General features: G+C 56.1%; 1 protein-coding gene across 1 annotated transcript; it reads right to left on the bottom strand.

The window, feature by feature from the left end:
* Positions 1-70: 70 nt before the first annotated feature.
* On the bottom strand, positions 71-16,423 carry COL1A1 (collagen type I alpha 1 chain). The gene is made up of 51 exons (XM_019730938.2): positions 16,199-16,423; positions 14,488-14,682; positions 14,328-14,362; positions 14,183-14,218; positions 13,993-14,094; positions 13,136-13,207; positions 12,836-12,880; positions 12,626-12,679; positions 12,403-12,456; positions 11,831-11,884; positions 11,648-11,701; positions 11,262-11,315; positions 11,128-11,172; positions 10,957-11,010; positions 10,797-10,841; positions 10,559-10,612; positions 10,205-10,303; positions 10,074-10,118; positions 9,878-9,976; positions 9,696-9,749; positions 9,423-9,530; positions 9,291-9,344; positions 8,918-9,016; positions 8,668-8,721; positions 8,481-8,579; positions 7,841-7,894; positions 7,628-7,681; positions 7,458-7,511; positions 7,300-7,353; positions 6,773-6,817; positions 6,579-6,677; positions 6,198-6,305; positions 5,646-5,753; positions 5,387-5,440; positions 5,119-5,172; positions 4,791-4,898; positions 4,649-4,702; positions 4,473-4,526; positions 4,183-4,344; positions 3,990-4,097; positions 3,734-3,841; positions 3,573-3,626; positions 3,346-3,453; positions 2,875-2,928; positions 2,653-2,760; positions 2,261-2,314; positions 1,827-1,934; positions 1,452-1,734; positions 1,127-1,317; positions 587-829; positions 71-467 (listed from the first exon to the last, which is right to left on the bottom strand). The coding sequence occupies exons 1-51, from the start codon at positions 16,287-16,289 to the stop codon at positions 321-323; spliced, it is 4,383 nt and encodes a 1,460-aa protein (XP_019586497.1). The 5' UTR covers positions 16,290-16,423; the 3' UTR covers positions 71-320.
* Between the last annotated feature and the right edge of the window lie 11,576 nt (positions 16,424-27,999).

The raw sequence follows: 27,999 nt of genomic DNA, 5'->3' as shown, positions 1-27,999 counted from the left end.
GGGCAGAAAAGGACTTACCCCCACATGGGTCTTCAAGCAAGTGGACCAAGCTTCCTTTTTTAAAAAGTTATTTATTTATTCTTTTTTTTGTTTTTGGTAAGGTTGAATGCGATTTTGGTTTTTGGTCGTGTTCAGTTGGTCAAAGATAAAAACTAAGTTTGAGAGATGAATGCAAAGGAAAAAAAAATTTTCCAAAGTCCATGTGAAATTGTCTCCCATTTTTTGGCTTTTTGGGGGGTTCAGTTTGGGTTGTTTGTCTGTTTCCAGGGTCAGGGGCAAGTGGGTTGGGTGGGAGGGAGCCAGGTTGGGGCGGAGGGAGTTTACAGGAAGCAGACAGGGCCAATGTCGATGCCGAATTCCTGGTCTGGGGCGCCAATGTCCAAGGGGGCCACATCGATGATGGGCAGGCGGGAGGTCTTGGTGGTTTTGTATTCGATCACTGTCTTGCCCCAGGCTCCGGTGTGACTCTGGGGTGAAGGGGACACAACGGGAGAGGGGTGTCACCACATGAGAGCGATGAGGTGAGGAGGACAATGGCCGGCCTGGAAAACCAAAGCCCAGAGAGGGGGCCCTGCCGAAGACTCACCGTGCAGCCATCGTAGGTGACAGTGTAGGTGAAGCGGCTGTTGCCCTCGGCCCGGAGCTCGATCTCGTTGGAGCCCTGGAGGAGCAGGGATTTCTTGAGGTTGCCCGTCTGCTGGTCCATGTAGGCCACGCTGTTCTTGCAGTGGTAGGTGAGGTTCTGGGCAGCCTCGGTGGACATCAGGCGCAGGAAGGTCAGCTGGATGGCCACGTCCGCAGGGTCGGAGCCCTGGCCGCCGTACTCGAACTGCAAGGGATGGGAGAGCAGTGTGAGGGACCTTGCTGGAGCCTCTGGTCCTGGCCTCCCTCCCTGGAACCTCTGAGAGCATCCCAGTGAACCTCCACATCCGGAGGTGGCCTCACTTGCCCACAGGCACCCTATGTCTGAGCCAGTGTCAAGGACCCAGGAGCCTGTGTGTGCCAGCCCGGCTCTGTCTGTCATACCCAGCAGATGACTAGCGTACCCAGGACCTTCCCTCATGGCCCTTCTGAGCCCTCAGACAGCCCATCTCAAGAGAGTGGCTCCCGGGTCCAGCTCACGCACCTGGAATCCGCCGGTCATGCTCTCGCCGTACCAGACGTGCTTCTTGTCCTTGGGGTTCTTGCTGATGTACCAGTTCTTCTGGGCCACGCTGGGCTGAGTGGGGTACACGCAGGTCTCACCTGTCTCCATGTTGCAGAAGACCTTGATGGCATCCAGGTTGCAGCCTTGGTTGGGGTCAATCCAATATTCTCCTGTGATGGGACAAGGTGAGATGGAGTCGGGGGAGGTCTGGGAGGTGGGGCACAGGTGGGCATCGGAGTCCCTTGGGACTCAGCCCTGTCATGGCAGAAGGAGGAGGATGGACACACAGGGGGCAGGCCCTCACCACTCTTCCAGTCAGAGTGGCACATCTTGAGGTCACGGCAGGTGCGGGCGGGGTTCTTGCGGCTTCCTTCAGGGCTCCGGATGTTCTCAATCTGCTGGCTCAGGCTCTTGAGGGTGGTGTCCACCTCGAGGTCACGGTCGCGGACCACATTGGCATCGTCAGCCCGGTAGTAGCGGCCGCCATCGTGAGCCTTCTCTTGAGGTGGCTGGGGCAGGAAGCTGAAGTCGAAACCACCGCTGGGAGGACCAGGGGGACCAGGAGGTCCGGGAGGGCCGGGGGGACCCTATAAGGAGAAGGAGGAGAGTGGGGATTACCAGGGTCCAAGCGTTCTCAGGGCTCGAGGACCAAGGGCAGACAGGGTGGGGAGCTACGTACAACAGGACCAGCATCACCAGTGCGACCACGAGGACCAGGGGGGCCGATGGGGCCTGGGAGACCGTTGATTCCATCTTTGCCAGGAGCACCAGCAGAGCCAGGAGGACCCTACAGGGGGGAAGATGGTTGGAGAAAGCCTGTTAGAAATCACAGGACCACCCCAACTCTGGTGGAGATGCCCACCGCCCTCCCCTCCATGGCCTGATCATGGCTCGTCCCATAGCCAGGCCAGGAAACATTTTGTGGAGGAATAATCAGGCAGGGGCGGTCAAAGCCTGGGTAGGATTGTTCAGGACTCCTCTTCTTTCCTTCAACCCCTGCCCCTCGACCCTTCTCCAGAGAGGTCAGGGATACCTGTGTCCCAGGCAAAAGGCCCTGAAGAGAGCCTGGGCTTGGGACCCATGAAGAGGAGATAGATAGAGGGGGTGACTTACGCGGGGACCAGCGGGACCAGAAGATCCAGAGGGACCTTGTTCACCAGGAGAGCCCTGAAGGACAGATGCAAAGACAACTCAGGCCCAGTGTGGATCAAACTTGGCCAGCAGCCTGGCTTCCCCCCTCGTTTTTCTGGAAATCTAGTCCCAGGGTGCCCATAGGCTGAGACCCTTCCCACAACCCTTCTTTCTGCGGCCTTCATCTTCCAGAAGATCCTTGGAAATGTCCATGAATCTTCAGATCCCAGTTCTCACCAGGGAGGAGTGAGGATGACTATCGAGAGGGGACCACTGACGCAAAGCACCCCCCCACCATCATATAGCAGGGCATGGGAAGACACGAGAGAAGATTCAATGGCAGCTGGGGCTGGGGAAGCACTGAGCATACTCACAGGAGGGCCAGGGGGACCCTGGAGACCGGAGAAACCACGGTGACCCTTAATGCCTCTGTCGCCCTGTTCGCCTGCCTCACCCTTGTCACCACGGGGGCCTTGGGGTCCCTAGAAAAGAGGAGGGGACAGGTTGCTAGGTGAAAGGTCCATTAGCCCTGAGTAGGGTGTAGTCTTCATCTGGATAAGGTTCTGAGGACACGAGGGCCAGAGCAGGGCACTTACAGCGGGACCACGAGCGCCAGCGGGGCCGATGGGACCAGCAGGACCAGAAGGACCCTGGGGGACAGCAGAGACAGTGTTAGGTCCTGGCCGGGGAGGCTCCAGCTGAGCGCTGGCACAGCCTGAGCTGCAGGATGAGACCACCCCTCAGCCACATCCCTCTGTCCTCACAGCCTTTCCCACTATGCCCATCTTTCCTAAGACCCAGGTGAAATTTCATGCGAATTCAGGCTCCTTGGGAGCTGGGGCAAGTACCTGGGGACAACCCCATTCCTCAGGGGAGGTGGGGTACTGTTGGGAGAGGGGCCTGAAGGCTGAGCTATGGCTCAGCACTTTCAGGGAGGCCAAGGGCCCGACACCTTGCAAGAACTCCTCTCCTGCCCTCACCTAGGTCTATCTTGCCCAGGTCCATCTGCAGGACCCTAGATGTCCCTGGCCTGACTTGAAGCAGAAAGCTGGAGCCCAGCTACTTACAGTCTCACCACGGTCGCCACTCTTGCCAGCGGGGCCGACAGGACCAGGGGCACCAGGAGCACCAGGAGCACCAGGGGGGCCAGCAGGGCCAGTCTCACCACGGTCACCCTGGGAGGGTGAGGAGGGAAGTTCGGGTCAACGCCAGCGGCAGAGCAGGTCAATCTTGGCCAGGCCGAGGCAGGTGACCAGCAAGCAGGGCGGTGGCCCTGGGGTTGCAACCATCTTACCTTGGGGCCAGGAGAACCATCTCGTCCAGGAGAGCCTTCAGCACCAGGAGATCCCTGCAGAGAGAGGCAGAGAGGTAAGCATCAGCCAGGGGGAGGGAGGCATGGACAGAGGCCAAAACGGCCACACTGAGGACACTGATATGGGGCTGGTGTCTGCTTACCTCACGTCCAGACTCTCCAGGGGGTCCAGCCAATCCAGGGGGGCCCATGGGACCAGGGGGGCCACGTTCGCCACTTGCTCCAGAAGGACCTTGTTTGCCAGGTTCACCCTGAGGGAGAAGAAAGAGTCAGGCAAGAGATGGGGTGGAAGAGGGGGGGCCGGAGAGCCCACCAGGGCATGTACCACCCCTAGCCTGTGCCCTCCAAGTCCTGAGACAGTTCTTCTCAGCAGTCCCCCCTAGGTGAGGAGGCACTCACAGAGGGGCCAGGAAGACCAGGGAAGCCTCGTTCTCCTCGTTGACCGGGCAGGCCGACCACACCACGCTGTCCAGCAATGCCCTGAGGTCCGGGAGTGCCGGGAGCGCCCTGCGGGAGGCAGATGGCAGTGAGATGCCTTGCAAAGGCCAGGGACCACACCCCTGCCCTGGACTCCTCCAGAACTGGCACTTACAGCAGGTCCATCAGCACCAGGGGATCCTTTCTCGCCAGCGGGGCCAGGGGGACCAGGGGGACCGACTTCACCAGGACGTCCAGCGGGGCCAGTCTCACCACGGGGGCCTTTGCCGCCTTCTTTTCCAACAGGACCAGGAGGGCCAGGGGGTCCAGCATTTCCCTGGACAGGTAGAAGAGGGGCTGTCAGATTCCATAGTATTCTGGAGCATCACCGAGGCCTCCGTTGGTGACAGCCTGTGCCCCTACCCATTCCCTTCCAGTGGTGGCATCTCCACCATAGATACTCACAGAGGGGCCGGGGGGACCAACTCGGCCAGCAGCACCAGGGAAACCAGTAGCACCCTGGCAGAAGAGGACAAAGAAGTAGTCAGGAGGAGACCAGTCCCCTCACCTGGCCCAGCCGCCCCTCCTTCTGAATGCGGGTTGGGGAGAGTCTCAACAGAGACACAGAGTGAGATACTCACAGGGGGACCAGCGCTGCCACGAGCACCTTTGGGTCCAGGAGCACCAACGTTACCCTGTAGGAGAGCACAGAGGCGTCAAGGCCGAGCCAGTCCTGGGTCCAGGCCTGTTGGCAGCTCAGGGTCCAGAGGGTAAGATACTCACAATGGGGCCAGGGGGGCCAGCAGGGCCAGCAGGGCCAGCGGGACCAGCATCGCCTTTAGCACCAGCATCACCAGGTTCACCTTTAGCACCAGGTTGGCCATCAGCACCCTGTGGTGGGCGGAGGAGAGGGAGATGCCAGCATAGTGAGTCGGGTGGTTCCTCAGGGCTGAACTAGGACAGTGACTGCAGGCAGGAAGATGCCTGAAGGGGAGACAACCCCCTCCCTGCCCCCTTTCCCTAACTCAGGCTGACACCTCTCTCCTCATCTAGTCACTGAAAGTCCCGGGTCCCATTTGGTGATGAAAACTGAAGGGGTCTTGGTACTCACAGGGGGGCCAGCGAAGCCAGCAGGGCCGGGGGGACCAGGCTCACCACGGTCTCCCTAGAAGAAAAGGAGGCAGATTGGAGAGATGCCCTGACATGAGAAAGGTGAGTGGGGTAGGCTGGAGGGACAGGCGAGGAGAAGGGGTCCTCAGGAGCACTCCCCAGGGCTGAGGGGTATTGAAGGTGGAGGGGGGACAGAAAGAGGGTGGGGAGACAGTATGGAGGGAAAGAAGGGCCAAGAATGAAGCCTTAACAGGGTCTTGTGTACTTACGGGGGCACCACGAGCTCCAGTGGGACCAGCAGGACCACTAGGACCAGTTTCACCCTGAGAAGGAGGGACAATAGGTTCAGGGTCAGGGCCCACCCTGAATATTCCCAGCAGATGACCCCAGGAAAGCCCCCTCTCCCTTCAGGGCCCCCATCTTCAGGTCGCCACTCAGAATTATAGGACCTGCCTTCCCTGCAGAGCCATGCCCAGGCTTGCTGGAAAAGCTGTGTTAGGGAAGAAGGTGGGGAGGCGGCCACCTCACCTTGTCACCAGGGGCACCAGCAGGGCCAGGAGGACCGATGGGACCAGTCAGACCTCGGACGCCATCTTTGCCAGGAGCACCATCAGCACCTTTGGGACCAGCATCACCCTAAAGACATGGGAAAGTCTGAGACTTCCAGTGTGGAGCAAGGAGGTGACCTCTCGTGTCTTGCTGGTGTCCAGGACCCCTCCACAGCTCTGCCCTGCCCCCACCCATGCCAAGGAGTCAAGACATTTCAGGGGAAAAGGTGCCTGCCTGCCTGCCTGAGGATTCTCTGGAACATAGGTGAAAAGGCTCTGCTTTGTGTAGAGGGATGAATAAGGGATCCCCCATCAAGGAGGAAGCCCCATCTCTTGTTGCCATGGTAACTCATGGGGAGAGAAGGGCCTGGACCACAGGTATAGGATTCATCAGCAAAGAGGCCAGAGAGGAAGAAGAAATGACTAAGGAAAAGAGGGAAAGATCACAAGGAGGGGAAAGAGAGACTGAGAGATCCAAAGTAGACAGAGAACGGGAACCACACAGGGCTCAGGGGAGGATGGTTGAACTTACTCTGTCACCCTTAGGGCCTGGAAGACCAGCTGCACCTCGTTCGCCAGGCATTCCCTGAAGGCCAGGAGCACCCTGGCTACCAGGAGCTCCAGGGGCACCAGCATCACCCTATGTGACAACCAAGAGGACTGGAGTGAGACCTGCGGTCCCAGGAGTGGATCACAGCCCTGAGTCCCCTCTTAATGTCTCCCAGGCTTGGTTCTGAGGCCACAGACCAGCACCAGCTAAGAGGAAAGCCTCACAGCCTAGAACTTTAGGCTGCACCTGGACCTCACCACAGCCTTGTCCCCCCACCCCTCCCCAACATCTAGGTGGCTTTGGTCACAGACAAGTATCCCCTGCCACAGGAGAACCAAGACCTGATCCGAGTGCTGTCCTCACCTTAGCACCATCATTGCCAGGGGCACCATTGGCACCACGGGGACCTGCAGGACCGGGGGGACCTTGCACACCACGCTCGCCAGGGAAACCTCTCTCGCCCTAGGAGGGAAGAAATGACAGGGCACATGATGGCGGCTCCAGAGACAGGGCCAAGCATGGGGCATCTAGATGGGAGCAGCAGAGGTTCTACTTACTCTTGCTCCAGAGGGGCCGGGGGCACCAAGGTCTCCAGGAACACCCTTGAGGGGGAGGGAGGGAGGGACAGACAGTGAGCAAAGACCACCTGGGCCCTAGAAAGCACCCCTGCCCTCCTGCTGGGGGCTGGCCTGGGGGTGTGTGTGTCTGATTAGAGACTAGTGCCTTTGCAGCACTGAACGAGGGTCATCCCTCAACTCTCCACTCCTCCTTGAGACACCTTCCCCTGCAACACCCCCCCCCCAACCCACACACACACAACTTTAGGTTGAGGGAAAGTCACAGAGTAATCCAGCATCTCTAAAAGGAAGTCATCCAGACTAGCAACCATGCAGCTCTTTTCCAGATCATATCATGCACAGGTGCAGCTCTCTGCTTCCCTCTGTGTCACTCCCTTCATGATGAGAAGTCCTTCCTGGTGTTCAACCATGATCCCTCTAGCTGATGGGTGTCTAAGGAGGGCTGGCTTTTCCTCCCTGCATGCACTCCCTGCATACCTGCCTCTCTGGCCACTGCTACCTCTTACCTGTTCACCGGGTTTGCCTGCTTCACCAGGAGGACCAGCTGGGCCAGGGAGACCCTGGAGGTGGGAATGGGGAGGGAAGAGGAAGGTATTAGAATCCAGAAGAGAACAAACGGGAACCCACACCCCTCCCCCAAGCCCCTGACAGCTTGAGGCCTCACCTGGAATCCGGGAGAGCCAGCAGGGCCTTGTTCGCCTCTCTCACCAGCAGGGCCCTGTCAGGTGAAAACGTGGTGGTCATGGGAAGGCTCAGGAGAGGGAGGGCATGGGGTGTCTCCCCTTTCCTCCTCTACTGTGCCCCTCCTCAGGCCTCCCTATCAAGGGTACTTACAGAAGGGCCGGGGGGTCCCTGAGCTCCAGCTTCTCCATCTTTGCCAGGAGCACCCTATGAGAAGAGAGAGCAAAGAACTCAGGACCGTGAGGCAGCTGGAGGAAGAGAAGGCAGGTGGGCAAGGCCTGGGGCTGGAGGCTCCTGGTGCCCTGCTGGTGGGCGGCAGCTACCCCCACCCCCTCCTGCAGGGTGGCAGACTTGTAAGATACTTACCACAGCACCGGGGGGTCCTGGAACACCTCTTTCTCCAGCTTTGCCAGGCTCTCCCTGGGGGAAAGGGTCAGGGTTGAGGAGACTGAAGTGGGAAACCAGGGCCTCCTGGGTCCCTCCTGTTTACTTCAAGTGGAATTTTTAAAGGGATTTTCTTATCTCCCAGCTTGGGCCCTGTGGAAATGCCTTTGCTGGCTTCTACTGTGGTCCCTTAGTTTCTCCACCCAGAAGTGCCCCTTCAGGCTCCTCTCTCCACCCTTCCCCCTTCCTTCTCCCTGTCATATGCCTGCGGTGACCTGAGCTGCAAAGGACTTTCATCTCCTCTGATATCTCCTTTTGAACCTCAAAGAACCCCTAAGATTTGTGGGTGACTATCATATAAAAGGCCCATCCTATCCCGGTGTGAGTGTTTGGGGGGAGGGGGGTACCAACAATATTTATTTCCAGGGATAGAGCAGTGGTGGTGGTGTCAGGAGAAGTCTCTCATTTTATAAATAGAGAGGCTGAGGTCCAGAAATGGACAATGAGTGGCCTGAGGCCACACAGCAAGTCAATGGCAGAGCTGGGCCCAGAACCCAGGACTCTCGCCTTCCAGTGTGTCTGTCTGTCTCTGGCTCTGCAATGCTCCTCTCTGAATACTCACAGCAGCACCTTTAGGTCCAGGGAATCCCATCACGCCAGCCTGACCACGGGCACCAGGGGGGCCTGGAGGTCCAGGGCGACCATCTTGACCAGCAGGACCCTGAGGATGGAACGTACAAAAGCGGAGGTGAGAACAGAGGGTGGGCAGTCAGAAGAGCGGGAGGGAGCCCAGGAGCAGCGATACTTACAGGGGGGCCAGTTTTGCCATCAGGACCAGGGCTGCCAGGGCTTCCAGTCAGACCCTAAGGGGAAGCAGAGAGGTGTGGGTGAAGTGGAGGAGAAAGGTGATGGAGGAGAGGGGAGAAGAGTGGAAGCTGGGGTAGGGGACACTCCAGAAGGCAGATCTGTGGTCCTGCTCCAGAGTACCTCATCCCAGACCCCAGAAGGGACAGGCAGGCAGGGTCCTGGGCCAAGCTGGGCAGAGGGCTGGGGTCTCACCTTGGCACCAGGCAGGCCAGCTTCACCGGGGCGACCAGCTTCACCAGGAGAACCTTTGGGGCCAGCAGGGCCAGGAGAACCACGTTCACCAGCGGGACCCTGGTTGGCAGGGGGAAGTCACAGGAACGATTAGTCTCAAGTCTGAGCGTCTTTACCAGGGGCCAGCATCTTCTTCCTCCCAGGAATGTTGGGGGCTTTGAGGGGCATTGTTGGATGTGGGAAGGTCAAAGTGAGGCTGAGTGTGAAGAGAGAGGTCTGCAGCCCCAGCACGGAGCCCTGGGCAGTGGGGTGGGAGAGGGCTGACTACATCTGGAAAATGGAGGGAACGGGCAGGGAACAGCTGGCTCAGCCTCCAGTCATGAAGAGAGGTTACCTTGGGACCAGAAACACCATCTGCGCCAGGGAAACCACGGCTACCAGGTCCACCCTGCAGGAGGAGAGGAGGTCAGTGAGCTCAGACATGAGGCATGGGGCCCGCACTGGGGGTGGAGAAGGGGGCACGTACACGCTCGCCAGGGGGTCCGGGCAGGCCAGCAGGTCCAGGTTCACCTCGGGCTCCTCGCTTTCCTTCTTCCCCAGCAGGGCCAGGGGGTCCTTGAATACCAGTGGGGCCCTGGAGAGGGCAGAGAGGAGGGGACAGCCTGTAGTGAGGGTCTGTCCTGGTGCCAGCTTCAAAGCTGGCTTGAGGCTGGGCCTCCAGCAGCAGGAGCTTCCGTTCCTCCCAGGATCTCCCTCAAGGGGCTCCCAGGCAGCTGGGTTGAGCTGCAGGGGGACTTACAGGCTCTCCTTTGGCACCAGTGTCTCCTTTGTTGCCGGGAGCACCAGGTTCACCCTGCGTGAGGGGAGACAGGTATGAGCAGAGTTGAGGGAGCTCAGTTGGCCTTGATCTTCATACTCCCCAGACAAGAACCACCCTGGAGCCCGTGCAGAGCGGGGCAGAAGTAACAGAGTGGTACTTACGCTGTTACCCTTGGGACCAGGGGGGCCACTGGGGCCCTGGGGTCCAGAGGGGCCTCGGGCACCAGGGAAGCCAGGAGCACCAGCAATACCAGGAGCACCCTGTAGGAGGCAGAACAGGTTGAGCCCAGGAGTAGGGAGCACAGGGCAGGTGAGATGTGGGCACCAGGGGCAGCTCTGAAGCCTGCAGGACACTTACATTGGCACCTTTAGCACCAGGTTGTCCATCAGCACCAGGGTTTCCCTGTGGCACAGAAAGAGGCTGGTGAGTGACAGGCGAGGACGCTGAGTTGGGGAGGGGCACAGGGGCATGGAGGAGGCAATACTTACAGCAGGGCCAGCAGCACCAGCAGGGCCAGGGGGGCCGGGCTCACCACGCACACCCTGGGGACCTTCAGAGCCTCGGGATCCTTGGGGACCAGCTTCGCCCTGGATTGGAAGAAAGGACATGTCAGGAGTCACCCTAGGAGACCAACTTCACCTTTGGATATGGGGGTGGGGGTGGGGTGGGTGAAGGGCAGGGACAGGAGACAAAGAATCAGGCCTCCAAAATCAGAGAAAGGGTGTGGGGGACAAGGAGTTGGGGAATGGGCTTCTCTCTTGCCACTCTGGGTCTCTCTGGTTTGGGGAACAAGGACGACTTGGCCTGTGGGAGCTACGCTCAGAGGAGGGCAGGTGTCTCACCTTAGCACCAACAGCACCAGGGAAGCCAGGAGGACCAGCGGGACCAGTGGGACCCTGCAAATGAAAGGGAAATGTTGTTACCAAAAAGGAAGGTGGCTGCTGCAAGTCACACCCTGGGACAGAAAAGGTCTTGGGGTTCAGACCAACATGGCACACCCCCGGTGTCACCCCCAAGAGCTGATCGACACTGAGACCCCCTGCCCACTCCTAGGCACTGAAGTCCAGGGTTCATACGTACCGGGGGGCCGGCGGCACCAGTGGCACCATCATTTCCACGAGCGCCCTGCAGGAGAGAGGCGAAGCCCCGGTTACATTCACTGAGCACTGGCCAGTCCTTGTAGCCCCTGGGGAACCCCTTTCAGAGCCCAGGGATCCCCCAAGGGGTCAGGAGTACTTACAGCAGGGCCAGGGGCTCCAGGGCGACCTCTCTCACCAGGCAGACCACGGGGGCCCTGACAGCAAAACCAAGGGATGCCAAGTAAGATGGGAGACACACTCCTTTCCTTCAAGCCCCCATCTTGCGCCTATACCCTGCCCCCTCTCTTCCTTCTAGAACTGGACACACTCACCATCTGACCAGGAGCTCCATTTTCACCAGGGCTACCAGGCTCACCCTATAGAGCAGAGAACAGAATTAGGAATTTGTTCATGGTGGGACGGGGTGGGGGAAACGGAGGACCACGACATTCAGACAGCCTCTTACCTTGGGACCAGCAGGACCAGCATCTCCCTTGGCACCATCCAAACCACTGAAACCCTAAGATAGGAACGAGAGCCAAGGTGAGACCCTATGGAGGCGTTGGACCACCTTGACACCCATCCAGACCTGAGAAGGAGCCTCAGGAGGTCACCATAGCCATTCCCCTGTCTCTGAGCTAGATGAAACCCCAAGTGGCCCAAATCTCACCCAATCCCTTTATCGGGATTCCTTTCCCAATGGAGGGAAGTTCTTTTGGATGTCTACTCTCTATCCCTTGGGGCTTCTGTAGCTGACACCCACCATGACACACACCAGGATCCTTTGGGGAAGGGGCTGGAATAGTGGGATGATGGGACTTTGGGAACTTAGAAGACTCAAAGGGGACTCACTCTGTGTCCCTTCATTCCAGGGAGACCAGCTGTTCCAGGCAATCCCCGAGCACCCTGGTGAGAAAGAAGAAAAGAAAAGAGAAAAGAAAAGAGCAGGGTTATTAGAAGACACACTATGGACACAAGTCCCAAATGGAGCCCAAATACAGCAAAGCTGAGGGCCGGCCATACTATCCTGCTCACCTGAGGTCCAGGAGGCCCTCGCTCACCAGGACGACCAGGCTTTCCAGCTTCACCCTGAGAGGGAGAGACAAGGCCTTCATGCCCATGCCACTGGGCTAAAAAAGTGTGGAAGTTCTGAATCTTTTTGGAATTATTGAAAGTCAGGCTTAGGGGCCCAGAATCGTAGCTGTGGATTTAGAGGATATTTAAATCTACCATGAAACCTTTGTTTGGTGAATTTTAATACCTTCCAAAGGAATTTCTGTTTATTTCTGTCACCAGTATTTTAATCTCACCATGTGGAGAACAAATCTGAGGTGCCCAGCGCAGTTAAACTTAAGGAAGTCATTCACCCTGAGCAATGGGGATGGGAATTGTTTAAGGTGGCCGAGGTGAGGGGAGGAACAATCACTCCTATTGGGGAGACAGGGAAAATCCCACAAAGGGTGAAGATCATTGTTCAAGGGAGAACTTGCCCTCCTGGGTCTGGGTATCACCTCCAAAGCTGATGGGGCACTGGGGTGGAGATTATAGGGGTTTAGCACATGGACGCAGTGGGGATGAGATGGTATCTTCTTACGGGGGCTACTTACATCATCTCCGTTCTTGCCAGGGGGGCCAGGGGGACCACGGGGACCCATGGGACCCTGGAAGAGATAGGAAGAGAGGACGTTAGAATCACCAGGATAAGGAAAAAAGAAGGGGAAGGCTGGGATTAGAAGAAGGAGGTAAGGAAGACTCCAGATGGGGATGGAGAATCCGTGTATTTGCAGAGGGAGTGGATATTTGTGTAGAGAGTACAAGGGGGACACTTACAGAGGCTCCAGGCTCGCCAGGCTCACCAGCGGGGCCTTGGAAACCTTGGGGACCCTGGAGGACAAGGAGAGAGGTGTGGGGTTAGAAGAACAGGGCCCTGCCAACCTTTCCTTCTCACCAAGAAACCTTGGAACACATTTCCTGCCCTCATCTCAATCCTCCCTCCAAAAGACCAAAGCCCAGGTGTATGATGACATCTTGGATACTCACAGGTGCGCCAGGGGGGCCAGGGAGACCACGAGGACCAGAAGGACCCTACAGAAGAAAAAGAAAGGGAGGTCACAGTGATACCTCTATGGGAAAGGGCAACATGGGTGTAGTCTTACTATCTCCTACTGGTTCCTGTTGGGACCACTCAGTTGTCTTGCATCCTTGCAGGACTCTGAGGTCCCAAAGGTTGTCTTGACCTTCTAAGCTATCTCTGCCACCCTCATAGGCCATCACTGGCCCGTCTTGTCTGGATCCCCGTGGCCTCTTCTTCTGTCATCTCTGCTCCCCCTGGTGGCTCACCATGGGGCCAGGCACGGAAACGCCTCCAGTTGATTTCTCATCATAGCCATAAGACATTTGGGGAGCAAAGTTCTAGAAAACAAAACAAGAGAGAGTACATGAGAAAGTGGGGTCAGGAGCTATCACCGATAATGAGACAAACTGACATCATGTGCCTCTGGATGGGATGCATTCAGCAGGACAACAACATCACATGTCTGATAGTCCTGCCAAAACGCATCACCCGAATCTAATCATGAAGACACATCCAACAAACCCAAAATGAGGGACAGTCTACAAGACCACCGGCCTCTCCAAAAAATGTCAGTGTCATGAAAGACAAAGAAAGTCTGAACAATGTTCCAGATGAAAGGAAACAAAAGAGACATGACACTTAAATGCAGTGTACAATCCTGGATTGGATCCTGGATCAGGAAAAAAAATGCTATCAAGGACATTATTGGATCATTGGTGAAATTTAATATGGACTTGTATATTGTATCAATGTTAAATTTCAAAAAGGTAATCACTGTGCAATGGTCATGTAAGAGAACATTGTTGTTCTCAGGAAATACACAGTAAAGTATTTAGGAGCAAAGGGACATAATATTAGCAACTTACTCTCAAACAAATGGTTCACAAAGAAAAATAACGGTAATTATATGTATACAGAGACAGATAAAGCAAATGTGACAAACTGTGAAGGGCATATGAGAGTTCTTTGCACCATTCTTGCAACTTTTCTGTAAGTTTTAAATTATTTCAAAATATAAAGTATGCCATCTATCAAAAAAATCAAACCAAACCAAAACAAAACGGGTGGGGGCAAGAAAGGAGCCACACAAGGCCCTCCACGAATGTCTGGACTCTCTACTTACTCCTCCGAGGCCAGGGGGTCCGGGAGGTCCGGGAGGTCCGGGGGGTCCGGGAAGTCCAGGCTGTCCGGGGATGCCATCTCGGCCAGGGGGGCCAGAAGGTCCCTGAAGCGGGAGAGGGCAGGCGAGGGTGAGCTTAGGCCAGGAGCCACGCCCACCTCCAGCCCCCAGCATCCAAGAGCGCAACGCTTACCCTTGGGCCTCGGGGGCCGGTGTCTCCTTTGGGTCCCTTTGGGGTTGGGGGAGAAGAAACAAAACAAAAGAAGCCGTATTAGAGAAGGGAGGACCATGGGGAGTCCCCACGGGAGTGGTGGCAAAAGTCGAGGGCAGAGGATTACCTCGACTCCTGCGGTTTCTAGGTCCGTAGGTGACACTAGGGGGAGAAGAGAGACGCTGGTTAGGGGCAGGGTTTGCTCTGACGCACAGGCAAGGGCCGAGCGACAGGCCCCGCCTTCCCCAGCCCCAGCCTCGGCCCCAGCCCTAGGCCCGGAGCCCTACCCTCGCCGTCGGGGCAGACCGGGCAGCACTCGCCGGGGGGCGCTACAGCGCCTGGGCAGTTCTTGGTGTCCTCGCAGATCACGTCATCGCACAACACGTTGCCATTATCGCAGACACAGATCCGGCAGACCTCGGGTTTCCATACTTCTCGGTCATGGTACCTGAGGCCGTTCTGTACGCAGGTGACTGGTGGGACTGAGGCAAGAGGGGAAGAGCGGCGCTGTCAGCGACGCCTGAGCCTCCCACCTCGGGGCTCCAGAGACCCCAGCCCTACCGCCCGTCCTCTCTGTCTTAGAGACACATTTAGATTTTCCATTTCCCGCCTCCTCCTCCTCCCCCTTCCTTTCCCCACATCCTTAAAAGTTCATCTGCTCCTCATCAGCGCCAGTGACAACGCCGAGGCTCCTGGCCAGGGCGGCTATAACTCTTTCCAGTTCTCAGGAATTTAAACAAAGCTTTAGGCGGGGGTTGCTTCCAACTCCAACCTCAGCCTATTGGTGCTGAGGCCAAGTGAAATAAAAAGCCATTGGGTGGGTGTGTGTGGGGGGGGTGGCGGAGAGGAGAGAGAACAGGAGGGGCCCCATCAAGAGGGCTGGCTTCTGGGGAGTGGTCTGGGTGGCGACAGGAGGGGGTGGGAGGAGAGAGGGGAGGTCCAGCCCCCATCCCGCCCGGATCCCCGGCAGGTGGGATGGCGTGGGAGGGGCTAGTAGTATGCGGAGGGGCTGATTGGCGTGGGGTCCCGCCCAGAGACTCGAAATGTACCCCCAAAGTTGTATATGCCATGACCTCCAGTACCCAGACATCTCAAAAGCCCTCTCTGAGGGATAAACCCCGTTCCCCAAGGCCAATCAGTGCCTCTGGGTCACTCCTTGGCCAAAGAACCAAAAAGTCCACAAACAGCAGTAATACAGTTTAGTTGTTAACCAGTCCCATCGCTCACCCATCTAGGTGAGCGTCTACCTAGATGACCAATAGGTGGCGGAAAGCACTAAGCAATTTCCCTGGACTGGTCACTTCTTTTAGCAGGGGTTACTCCATCCCCACATTTATTTTCCATGTCTAGAGATGGGGGTCCACTTTCGGCAATAACCCGCGTTTTCCTGCTCCAGCTCTTGCGCGGAGAAGCGCTGGACAGGGGTGCGCAGTGCTCACTATTGATCAGCAGAGGGCGCAAGGACCCCGCCCTGCCCAGTCCGCGCCAAAGTTTCTCAAGCTCCAACCCGCCCACTCTCCGCGCCCCCTCCCCCTCAGCCCGGCACCCCCGCGGCCCCAGCAACACTGTCTAGCCTGCAGAGAGGGCAAACAATCTTTCCTTATGAATCATCCCACAGCCTTCCTGATTGCTTTTACATCTTGGGCTCCAAATTCCCAGCTCGGCGCCCCCAGCCCATCTTCGACGTACTTTCCCCCACCTCGCGCTCAGACCCCCTTTTCCCCAGTGGTACTGCACCATGCGCGCTCAGGACTCCATCCTGTGCTAACCACGTCGCGCTCCATCCTCCCTTCCTACTCCTGGGGGCGTTCACCTCCATCCCCCCACCCAGGGTGCGTGCCCTTCTCTCCCAGGGTGCGGAGGAAGCGCCCTCGTCATCTCCCTTCCATCCCCGAGTCTCCGGAGCATCCCGAGTCTCAGTTGAAGCCGTAGACTCCCAAGACCCAGCGCAGGGTGCGACACCAAGTAGCCCTGGACTTCCCAAAGTTTGGGACTTACTGTCTTCTTCTTGGCCCTCCTCTTGGCCGTGCGTCAGGAGGGCGGTGGCCGCTAAGAGGAGCAGGAGCCGGAGGTCCACAAAGCTGAACATGTCTAGATCCTAGACATGTAGACTCTTTGCGGCTGGGGTGGGGGTTAGCGTCCGCTCATGCGTGGCCTCACACTCCGCGTGCCTCCTGCTCCGACCCGGAGGAGAAACTCCCGTCTGCTCCGACCAGAGGCCCGGGCCCCTTTTATACCATCCCGAAGGAGAGCGGGGAGGAACCCGGCCCCTGCGAGAGGGGGAGCCGGTCGCCCGTCCCCCAGCCAATCAGAGCTGCCTGGCCCGGCCCCCAATTTGGGAGTTGGAACGGAGAGGGGGAGGAGGAGGGTAGGGAAGCGAAGGGAGTCCACTGTACATCTCCCCCCTTCGCCGCTCTGCTTCCCCAGCCCCCAGCCCTTCCTGGGCCAGAGATGCTGCCACAGGGGTGACACTAGGGCCTCAACACAGTGTGGGCGAAAGAGTGGGTAGGGGCGCCCTTTCGTCTTTCTTCCAGTGACTCCCCCCAATCTGAAGGAACAGGAATTGGAGAGCTGAGTGGGGAGCCTTCCAAAGGTGGAAGGATTGGTGGGTGATTGGAAGAGGGTCCTCCTGGCCGTGCCTCATTCATCCTCCTGACAGCCTTGGCAAGAGCTATAGGATGGGTATGAAGAGGCCAGCTGGGGACCACTCTAAAACAGAAGAGCCAGAGAATTCAAAAGCTGTGCATGTTTACAGGTGTCTTCTGGTGTGGTTGTGCTATGGAGTTTAGGAATGTTTGGGGAGCAGGTTAGAGATGCCCTTGTAGACATTAAGAATCAGATACTGGAGGAGGATGCTGGCAAGAGGGATTTTATTTGGAGGATATCAATTCTTCTGCCACACCTGAGTCTCCAACACGGACTCAAATTGCTCTTTCCCAAACCCCAGGCATGATTGAGAGAGACACGGGGTGGGGAGCCTGAGGCACTGGGTAAGAAATTTGACTACGTGGTCTCTCCAGAAGGAAGCTTTGGTGATGAGTGATGAGACAGTGCAGTGGTGGTGGGAAATGGCTCGGAAGGACCCTTCCTCCCCAGCAGAAGTGAATCTGCATGGGGAAGGCCGTGATCACTGGTGGCTTAGAAAAGGGTCTTGGGTTAGGGTCTGCGGTGCGTGTCACGAGGGCCTGGTTAGAGACCCTCCTATCCAACTTAGTCAAACCAGAGAGAACTCAGGTGGAGGGCACTTGACCAGAGAGACAGTGCTCCTTCTAGGAACTGCATAAAGCCCTGTCTCCCGTTGTACCTGGACCCAGGGTTGGGAGCATATGGGAGAATTTAGCTGTCTGGGGGAGACTTGTATTTGGGGGGTTGGGATGGAATTGCAGGGCAGGATGAGTGACCTTGTTTTAAATGATGTTTCTCACTACCCCATCTGTTTCCTGAAAGACCAGGCTATTGCTCTCTGCCTCTGGAACCAGGAGAGCATCATCTGTACTGTTAAAGGATGTGGGGATCCCAAGAACAACAGGCTATGTTTGGGGGAGTTGCCTCTAGAAGCCAGCGTTCTCCCTTTTCCATGTCCCAACCTCCCATCAGGGCTCTATCCCAATGCCAGGCTATCCGGGTCCTGGTCCTGCCAAAATCTGTGGGACCGAGAGAAGGAAATAGGGGTCCCTTTGCAGTGCCCTGTCAACTCCAGTCTCTCCTGCACAGCTCCCCCACCCCCATCACTCTAGAGCTGCAAACGTGGAAGCGGGGAGTCCCTCCTTCCCCAAACCATCCAAGATTCCATTGCCTCCCCCCCTCTCTACACCCTCCCCCAGCTGATTTTGTGCAACGAAGGCAGAGGGGAAAAAAAGACCAAGGGAAGAGAAGGGGAGGGAGCCACGTCGGCCGTGGGCAGCCAGGATGAGCGGTGCGGGTGGGGCTGTGGAGGGGACTGCAGGGGCTATAATTAAAGGGAAAATATAGAGTTTCCAGAGAGGCAGGCTGGAGACGGCAATGGAGGGCCGGGCCTTCATCAATTATCCCCACCATGTGGCAGCAACTTGTGGCCCAGGATCTGCCCGGCCTAGTGCCAGCCACTGCAGGGCTTGGGGGGGGCAAGGGGTGCTGAGGTGCTGAGATGGCAGTTTCTTCCACCTCCAGTGTGGGTCTGGGACAAAGGGCACCCCCCCTGCAACAGGGGATGAGAGACTTGTTGCTCAGGTAGTGGTCAACCCTTTGGACTGGTTGTCTGGGGCAGGGTGTCACAAGCTTGGGGTGAGGGTTGGTAAGACCTGGCCACCTCCCTGCTGACTGAGTTTTGGCAGCCAGAAGGTCTCCTGCCTACAGCCCCCTTCCCGTGTGCGCCCTGTCTAGGCTGTCCCATCTTTGCCTTAGAGAAGAGCTTAAGCCTCAGAGATGTGGATTGGGAGTTGCTACATCATGGGCCTGGGGTCCTGAGGGATGTTCAGGGAGCCCTGGGGTGGGGGTGGGCTTTGTGGGTGTGGTCTGTGACAGACGCCACCCCAATGTCCAGTTTCAGACCTCCAGCCCCGGGACTGCAGGCAGAGGGTTGCCAGGCATTCTTTACACGTGGCACAGAACTGAGGCCCAGGGCCTCCTCTGCCACTTTTTGACTTGAAACGCTTGGCGGGCACCCAGCCCGAAGATGTGTCTTTAATTTCTGCAGCATGACAGTGAGAGGAAGAATGTGTTTGGGGTCTCCTCCCAGCCTGACTGGGCCTCCTTGGCCAGGACTGAGGGCTTGAGAATGGGGGGAGGGTTGGGGGAAGGAGCTGGGCTGGAGAGGGGAGGAGACGCCACCTCATCTTTAGGAAACTCTGAAGCTCTGGCTTCTTGTGGAATGCAAGACTTTGTCCGGCATTTGGACGGGGGGAGCAAAAGCCAACATCTCCTTCCTCTTACCCCCAAGAAATGGTAAAGTCATCAGCACTTAGGGAAAAAAATTCCTCAAGAAGAAAAACAGAAAGAAGAAAGTGCTGAGCTCTGAGTTCTCTCCGTCTCCAAATTTCCCCAAGTGCCCTCCTTCCATGACGGGGGGAGCAGGCCTATGCTCCCCAGCTCCCCCTCCCTCTGGAGTCCCTCAAGCCCCCAGCCTGGACTTGATGGTGTAGGAGAAGGGAGCAGAGGCAGCCCAGGTGTGGGTACATCTGGTGAGCAGGTGGGTCAGCCCTTTCCAGCTGCTCTGGTTCCCGAGGTTCCATTGCCTTCCTTCCCCTGATTTGACCTTCCAGAATGCTCCTCTCTCCCCACCCTGGCCCCAGACTGGTGAGGCAGTAAGGTTCTCTAAGAGAGGGGCTGAGGAGAGAAGAGAAGAGTCTAAGAGTGAGATTGCAGTGAAGACCTTGGTTTTCAAGTGTCCTCATAATGAAGTCCTGCACGGTTCCTGTTGAGAGACCCTGGGGGCAGAGTCTGGGGACAGACCCCATGGTGTGTGGGGTCCTCTCTCTCTCCCTGGCCTCAGCAGTACCCCTTCTAGGCCCCTTGGTCCTTAGTCAAGTTCCTTAGCTTCCAGACACAGTTTATTCTTTCTATGCCTCAGCTCATCCCAAGTCCCTCTGCCTTCTGAGATCTCCCTCCAACTTTCATCCTTTCTAGGTTTAAAGGGAAGATGATGAGTTAAGTTTGTCCACGTTGAATGTTAGGTGCCTATAAGACATCCAATCAGAACCGTGGAGGAAACCTTTTGGTGTCTTTGTGTGGAGTTCAGAGGAGACAAATGGACCCCCAGCGTGATGGTGTGGACGGAACTGGTTGCAGAGAAAGCACGGAGGGAGAAGAGATGAAGGGCTAGGACAGGGCCCTGAGCATTTAACGGTTTAAGGGTTTGGCAGGGGAGGAGGAACCTGCACAGGAGACAGGACAAGAGTGAGAGAAATAGAAGGGCAAGGAGGAGAGAGATGGTGGGGTGTCATATATGCAGAAAGAAGAATGTTCTAGACGGACAGTTCTATGCTGTTAGAAGGAGGGAGAGTTATATGCTGCAGAAATAATTCATATGATAAGAAGGAAAATGTTCGCTGGATTTAGCCACCCGGCAGCTGTATGTGAGCTGTTTAGGTGGTGACTGGCAAGGAAGCCAGACTGGAGCAGGCTGAAGCGTGAGTGAGAGGTTAGGAAGCGGGGTCAGAGTGCAGGCGACTTGGAGGTGGAGTTTAGCTGTGAAGGGGCGGAGAGGAAGCAGACAGACACCTCACTCTTCGTCCCTTCCTCCTCTAGTTCTTTCCTTCACTGCCTCCACCCCTGCTCCTTTTCCTCTTTCTGTCCCCTGCCTCCCTCCTCTTTCTCTCAGTGAGACTCTGCTTCTTTCTCCATCCTTCCCCTCTCTGGAACGTTTTTCGGGTTCTCATTGCCTGTTTTTGCTCTTCCTCCCTCTTTTCTTTTCTTCCCAGGTGATCTAAGCCCTTAAAGAGCCACATCCAGGCCCCGCCTCGACCTTACCCTCTTCTAGATCAAGCCCTCAGTCCAGGATCTTGAACAGAAGTCTTGCTTTGTAGCCTTGGTAGATCCTGCCCCATTTCTGGGCACCCCCACCTCCATTCAAGAAGGGGAAGCTTGGGGGCAGAGGAACCAGGGAAAGTATTGGGATGAGCTGGGAGAAAAGGCCTGGGATGTGGTTCATAGGTGACACTGGGACTGTCATGTTAACGCTGTTCCCTCAGGCCCAAGTCCAGCCACCTCACCAGGTCCCAGCCAGGTCCCAGCTGAGAACAGTGGGCTAGATGGGGATATTGTCAGACTTGGGGGTCCAAGTCTGCCGCTCTGCTCCGTGCTGATCACAAGTGTAGGGTCAACACCCGTTTTTCCTGCTGGAGCGTGAGCTACTGGGCAGGGACGTGTCACGGTCTCCATCTATAGCTCCCTCCCTGTGTCTGGAGGCAGGGCAGCTTCTCATCCAAGGTTGAGTGAGTGAGTGTCATTTACCCTTCTCTGGTTTGGTTCAGTACTATGCTGGTTTTATCCCATTCCCCACTTATTTTCTTTTTCCAATTCTTTTATCTCCCCCCACCCTTACCCTTTTCCTTTTTCATGTATTTTTCTTCCTTTTCTTGGTTCTTTTCTTTCCCTTTCCCTCTCTCCTCTGCCTCTGGCCCGCTGTCCCTCCCCTCCACCCACACACTGCTTCTTCACCCCCCCCCACCTCGGTTTCTCTCATATTCTCTTCCCACTTCTCTGGTGCTCCATCCATCCTCGCTCCTGATGCCTGTGCTCCGCCACAGGAGAGCAGCAGCAGCTGAGAGGGGCGGGCCAAGGCTTGCATCACAACCAGATGTCTGGTGGAAGGGTTCAGGAGATAGACTCAAAAGTTCCTCTGAAGCTTGGATTAAAAAAGTAAAAGAGTGAGGGATGGCAGCCTCTTTGATGCAGAGGCACCTGTCCAGACCCTGATCTCCTTCCTTCACCCCCACTCCCGTTTCCCCCACAGACAAACCTCAGCCACAGATGTCTGGTGTTTTCCACTTCTACATCAGCTACCAGTTCTTCCTCCTGGCAAACCTAGGATTCTAGACTTTCTGGGGTGGGGTGGATTGGGTGGGAGGGTGAAGGAGGATCCCATCCTGCTTGCTTGCACCAGCCCTGCACAGAGCACCCTTTTGGATAGAGGCTGGTCTGGATGTAGAAAAGATCCAGAATTATTCATGAGACAATATTTATACGCCAGGCATTTTGTTGGGCACTGGACATTCAGTGTCTGCCTTCATGGAGCTTATGTGTGGCAGCGATAGACATAAATGAAATCACAGGTATAAATGTGTAATTGCAACTGTAAAGTTTACGCAGGAAAGGAACACACTGCTGAGTGGCAGGCTTTCCAGGGAGTCCACCTTAGATCTGGGGGCCCAGTAAGGCATCCCTGAATAGGTTGACGGATGAGTAGACATAGGTAAGGGGTAGGTGGCAGGGAGGCGGGTTGAGGTGGGTATAATGGTACCACATAGGCAAAGGCCCTGGGGCAAGACGGAGTATGGCAAGTTCTAGATGCCCACGGAATCCAGAGAAAGCCAGTGTAGTTGGAACACAGGAAGCAAAGTCCAGGCAGGCCAAAGAAGCCACACGAGGGATGTTAGTCTTTGTCCTTAGAGCTTTGGGCCCAGAGCATCTGAAGCAGGGAGGGTCACAATCACGTCTGCATTTGTACAAGATCATCAGGTACTGGAGGAAAGCCATGGTGGAAGGGCGCTGCTGTACGCATTCAGGTGAGAGGTGATGAAAACTTGGACTAAGGTGAAAGAAAGGGAAACAGAAAGAAGAGGATGGATTCAAGAGCCTTTTAGGAGGCAGAATTGACAGGCACTGGAGTTGGATTGGACTTGCAGTGTGGTGGTGGTAGGGAGTACAGGTGACTCCTGGTCTTTTGATCTGAGAGACCAGAGCTGTGGTACCCTGGAAGAGAGGAGGCTGAGTGAGGACCTGTTTGGGGAAGAAGATCCTGAGTTTGGTGCCCACTGCAGACATTCTAGTTGACTCTATTCAATGGATGATTCCTACAGACTTCCTGGGGCCAGCCCTGTGCTGAAGACAGCTCTTGACCTCAGAGAGTGGGGAGTCAGGGAGGGGAGTAAAATAAACACAAAAATGTCTCTTGCCCAAGTCAGCACTGGCTGTGTGACTTTGAGTAAGTTGCTTCATCTCTCCGAACCTCATTTCCCCAATCTGTGAAATGGGGTAGTAGTAAGACCACCTTGCTGGCCGGTGTTATGCTTACTACATGGAAGCCTCCAGAGAGATGCAAAAAGTGATGAGAAAGCCAACGAGAGATAAGGCAGGTTTTATGGAGGAGGCTGCTTTGGAGCTGGGCCAGGGATTGCAGGTGACAGGGTTTGAATGAAGACACACACACACTCATTCTCCAGGGGTGGAGGTGGGAGAGAAAGAGAGAAGGTCTTGAGCAGAGCAAACATGGAAGAAAAGGCTGGACATGTAGAATGGGGCCACCTCCTTAGAAGCTTCGAGTTCTAGGAGAGGAATTTATAATCAACCTGGGGCTATAGAGCGCCAGTGGCTGCTTTTGAGCCAGGTGTGGCTGTGAGCCTTTTGCCAAGGACTTGCCCAGAGAACCTATATCTTGGTGACAGCAGAAGAACCCAAGTTAGAAAGCTTTGGCCCTTGTGGGGAGTGGGAGATGCAAGGAAAGTGGGTGGGATTTGAGATCTCAGATGAACAAGAAAACGTGGCTTGGGAGCAGGCAAAGAGATAGGCCAGGTGACCCCTCCGAAGTTGGGTTTCAACTTCTATAGATTCCAGAACTTTACAGTTTTAAGGTGGGAATATCATAGAACAATAGGTGTTCCGTTGGAAGGAAACTTTGAGCTCATTCAGCCCTGCCCTCCCCAATTTGCACAGAGGAGAAAACTAAATAAAGCCCAGAGAAGGGACATGACCTGAGCAAGGCACACAGTTGAGATTGAGGGGTCTGAGGTAGGATCCTTGCCTCATTTCAAAATCCTGAGTGGCTGGGGAGCTGGAGGAGCCAGGAAAGCAACTGGGGGGGGGGGGGAAGGGAGTCGACACGACACAGGGATCCCACAGAACACCAGTCCAGACCTGTGGGGACAGGGTGAGAGAGCTGCTCCCCAACGCTCAGCTGAGCCATGTGGCCAGAGGGGGAAGGGAGCCTGGTGGGCAGGGTGGAACTGCCACATGGAAGAGGCTTGATGCGAACCATCTGGCCAGGGCGGAGTGTGGGCTGCAGGGAAAGGAGGAGCAGGAGCCGGGAAAGAGGCCATGGTGGGCGGTAGATGGCGGGTGAGGGCTGGGAGTGGCCCGCCTGGAGGCCCCTACCTTCCAGACTACTGCAGCCCAGACGCCTTCACAGCCGTGGCCTGGCCCATCCAACCCGCTGACCTCATTCCCAGCTCCCCTCCCTTGCGGGCCCCCCTCTGCCTGCCACGTAGTCTGAACGCGTTAGCTGCATCCATTGCTTGGGGAGGAAGAGCAGACTGACATGGGTGCCCTGAGCCCAGAGCCCTCCCAGGTCAGGTGGACCTGAGGGAACAGTTGTGTCTCCTGAGCCCCCAGACTACGCTGGGCCTCAGTTTCCCCTCCCCAAAATTGAGCCCAATAAATGGAGTGGACTGGGATCTGGGAGGAGGGGCGTGAAGTGAGTTGGAGTGGGCAAAACCGGGCGGGGGGTGGGCTCTTTGGAAGTCATGTCAGCTGTCCTGTCCCTCTGCCTCCTCAGGGCAGGATGGCTGTTACTTGCAGGCCCAGGAAAAGGTAGAGGCAGGACCTCTTCCTGTTCTCAAACCATTCTCAGTAAAGGGAGCTCCCTGAAGGCGTGTGTGTCCTCTGTCTGATCTAGGCTTCACTGCCCTGCTGCTTGGGAACTACCATGCTTAGCTAGGATGGAAGTGGGAAGCCCTTCATCTCCCCTCCGCCAGGCACCTCTCCTTCACTGCGGCCTCCAGGCCAGAGCCTCTCCTGAGCTCTGCCTCTTGACCTTCTGCCTCCCTCTGCCTCCCTCCCCTCCCCCCCCAGATCCTGGGTCCTCTCTCCAGCTGCCCCAGCTGAACAGGGGGCTGTCCCAGGCCGCCTCTCAGGGCGTTCCAGGCCTGTGAGTCATCGGGAATGTCTGCTCTGGCTGCTGCTTCCCTCCAGTGGCTGTGGACCCTTTTTCCCCTCCTCCCCCTAGCTAAGGGCAAGGGTGCCCCTCCCAGGCAGGGGCTCTGGAGGAGGGGGAGGAAAGCCATGTCAAGACCAGTGAGGCACTGTTCTCCCAATACAGTGAGGGAAGGGTTTAGAGGACTCCCCCTGTCCCTCACATATAGAATTTCCTGTCCTTTTCCCCATTTCCTAGGTGGGGAAACTGAGGAGGGGCAGGTGGGAGAGGGTGAGAAACTTTGCTAGGCTCAGGCTCCTCCCCACTCTGTTTTAGGGCTCAGCATCACCAAACTGGGAAGCCGCCCAAGCCTCTTTCTAAAGGGCCCTCCCCACATTCTGGCAGGAAAGCTGGAGAGAGGCTGCTGCTACTACCACAGACTCCAAAGATGACGCGTCCTGGCTGGGGTAGGAAGTCCACGTGTGTAGGAAAGCGGAAGGCCCGGAGCTTGGACCCTTCCCACGGGGCCCCTGCACCTTGTGCGGCTGTCCCCCATCCCCTCCTCCTCTCCTGTCTCTCCTCCTGGGCAGCCCTGTCCTGCTTCCTCCTCCTCCAGCCTGAAGAAACAGCTGGGGGTACAGGGGAGACTGAGGGGAAGGGCAGGAGTTGGGGAAAGTTCCCAATGCCCTCCTCCCCAATTGCCCTCCTGTCCCCCTTTTTCCTCCATCTTCCTTCCCCACAGCCCTGGATTCATTGTCTAGAGACCAAGGGTCTAGTACCCAACTTGCCTAGTAACTGGGCATTTCATATTCCATCGCAGTTTCCTCACCTGTAAAATAGGTGTCTGGACAGAAAAAGTCCCCACCGGTGGGGTTGGTCTATAATTGTGACTTCTCAGTCAGACAGACAGACACTCCACACACACACACACACACACACACACACACACACACACACACCCTCATATCCAGTGACTCACATACTCTCACACACATCCCTTTACACATTCAAGTACACCCTTCCACACATACATTTGCACGTGCACATGGCCCTCTGCTTGCTTTGGGTGTAGCAACCCCCCCACATTTTCTATTTTCCTCTTTCTAACAGCCCTCCACTTCTTTTCTCGTTCCTGTCACACCTCTCCTGCTTCCCCACCCCTTTACAATTTCCTCCTTCTGGTTCTCTTTCTCCTGAGGTCATTGGCAGGGGAAAGGAAGAAAGAGTGGGATGTGAGATTTGAACGTTAGAGTATCAGACATCTGACCCTGCCCAAGACCACTCTCACCACCCCCTCAGGTCCCTTGGCTCTTGCTGAGGTTCTGGGTGCGAAGGATGTGAGAGGGGGAGCAGGACTAGAGCAGAGAAAGGCTTGCTCTTCTCCACTCAGCTGGGGGCCTGCAGGCCATGCCCCTCACTTCTCTTTCTGAACTTCGTTAACATTCACTTTCAAAATCTCTGTCCCACAGACATCCTGGGGCCTGCGTGTAAGCATGATGATTTTAGCAGCTTGTGCTGGCTGCATTGCCCCAGGCGGCACCCTTCTAGGAACTTCCGCCTAAGGGAATCTGGTCAGAGCTCAGAAAGGACTGTTCCAGGGATGAGCTATCTGTTGGCCAGGAAAGGCGTGGGAACTGGGCAGCAGAGCGCACCCCTCAGACCCAGACTGACTCAGGAATAACCACAAACATCTGTACCAGGCTGTGCCATAAGCACTTCACATGGTTGAACTAATGTACTCCTCACAAAGCCCTCTGAGGGGGACATTGTCATTGTCTCCAGTTTCAGAAGAAGAGAGAGAGAGGCACAGAGAGGTTAAGTCAGTTGCCTGAAGTCACAAAGCTAGGAAGTGACTGAGCTAGGATTCAAACCCAGGCAGCCTGGCTCTAGAGCCCACAGGCTTAATCGCTACTCTTGACAGGTCCAAGAGACCCAGGGTGGATGCCAAGGAATGCCTTCCTGCCTAATCTGAAGAAGTGGCTGTTCGCACAAACATGCTGCTTCATCTGTGTGCCTGTATGGGGAGGATTGCAGTCACATGGCTGGAAATTGGTCGCAGGCACCATTGTAGCTGGAAGGCTCTCTCAGGGCCATCTCCTCCCATTTGCCAAGGAACTTTTGTGAGCTGACAGCACCGCGTGTCATCTCATCTAATACAACATCTCTGGGAGGTGAGTCTAAATACCTCTGTTTTACAGACAGAAAACCTGAGAGTCAGAAGGATCAAGGCGTTGCCTCAGAACCCCTTCCTAGAGCTGAGAGAGAACCCAGGTACCCCAACAGCCAGATCATGCTTCTTCTCATTGCCCTATGCGTCCCCTATTTACAAATCCACACAACCACTAGACACACATAGCCATGTACAACAGACCACGGGCAACTGGGAAGAATTACAGCCCTCAGTCGTGTTTCAAGTGGTACTTTGCTCCCCCTCACTGACAATTCCCCAAGAAAGGTCTTACACCCATTCTGTCGGTGCTGGAGATCCCCAGATAGGAAGTAGTGCCACTGATTTGGTCCTGTGCCTGCCTGGAGTAGCCACCGAGCCAGCACTCTTCTTATGGTGCTCTGCTACTTGCCACCCTCACTGTCATCCAGCTCAGAAGCACCCCTGCACAAACCCCATCCCCACTGAGCACACGTGCATGTAACTGACACAGGGAAATTATACCAATGATGCACCTGCATGATACAGGCTAAAAGTTTCTTGGTGTTTTCTGTGTGCCAGGCACTGTCCTAAGGGCTGCACATGTGTTAGTTCACTGAGTGGCTACAAAAATCTTATGATGTAAGTTCTGTAATGTCCTTGCTCTCATTTGACAAATGAGGAAACTGAGGTTCAGAGAGGTTAAGTAATTTGCTCAAGGTCACACAGCTAAGAAGTTGCAGAGCTGAGATTTGAACACAGGATCTCACCACTATGCTATAGCCCTTTCTCTAACACTGACTGGGCACTATTCAATCAGTCCGTCAGCAACCACTACTGACCACCCTGCTGTGCCCAGCACCACACAGTAGATGGGGGCTGTGCCTGCACTCACACTCCTTCCTTCCCAGAGAGCCTCCTCCCTAGCCAGCTAGGACATGTGGATCTTGGCTCTGGTTAGCATTTGACACCTAGTGAGGGAAAATATTGAGGTGGTGCCAAAGCATGAATGGAAACACAGAGACAGGGAGATGCAAATGGGGTAGGACAGCTGGGGGCTAGGGCTGGGGCAGGGGCCTGGGCGGGGACATCTCTGTACTTCTGCCT

Source organism: Rhinolophus sinicus, linkage group LG15 (genome assembly GCF_036562045.2).
Source record: "Rhinolophus sinicus isolate RSC01 linkage group LG15, ASM3656204v1, whole genome shotgun sequence".
In the NCBI taxonomy this organism is placed as follows: domain Eukaryota; kingdom Metazoa; phylum Chordata; class Mammalia; order Chiroptera; family Rhinolophidae; genus Rhinolophus; species Rhinolophus sinicus.
The sequence above is the reverse complement of the archived record's forward strand: the minus strand, read 5'-3'. Positions and strand labels throughout refer to the sequence as shown.

What these genes read in the sequence shown, in the direction of transcription:
- COL1A1 (XM_019730938.2), bottom strand. Translation starts at nt 16,289, where the DNA reads ATGTTCAGCTTTGTGGACCTCCGGCTCCTGCTCCTCTTAGCGGCCACC. An exon ending in GACCCCCTGGCCTCGGAGGA is followed by an intron (nt 13,208 to 13,992) that starts GTAAGTAGAGAG and finishes TTTGTTTTCTAG; the next exon opens with AACTTTGCTCCCCAAATGTC. An exon ending in CTGGCGAGCCTGGAGCCTCT is followed by an intron (nt 12,457 to 12,625) that starts GTAAGTGTCCCC and finishes TATCTCTTCCAG; the next exon opens with GGTCCCATGGGTCCCCGTGG.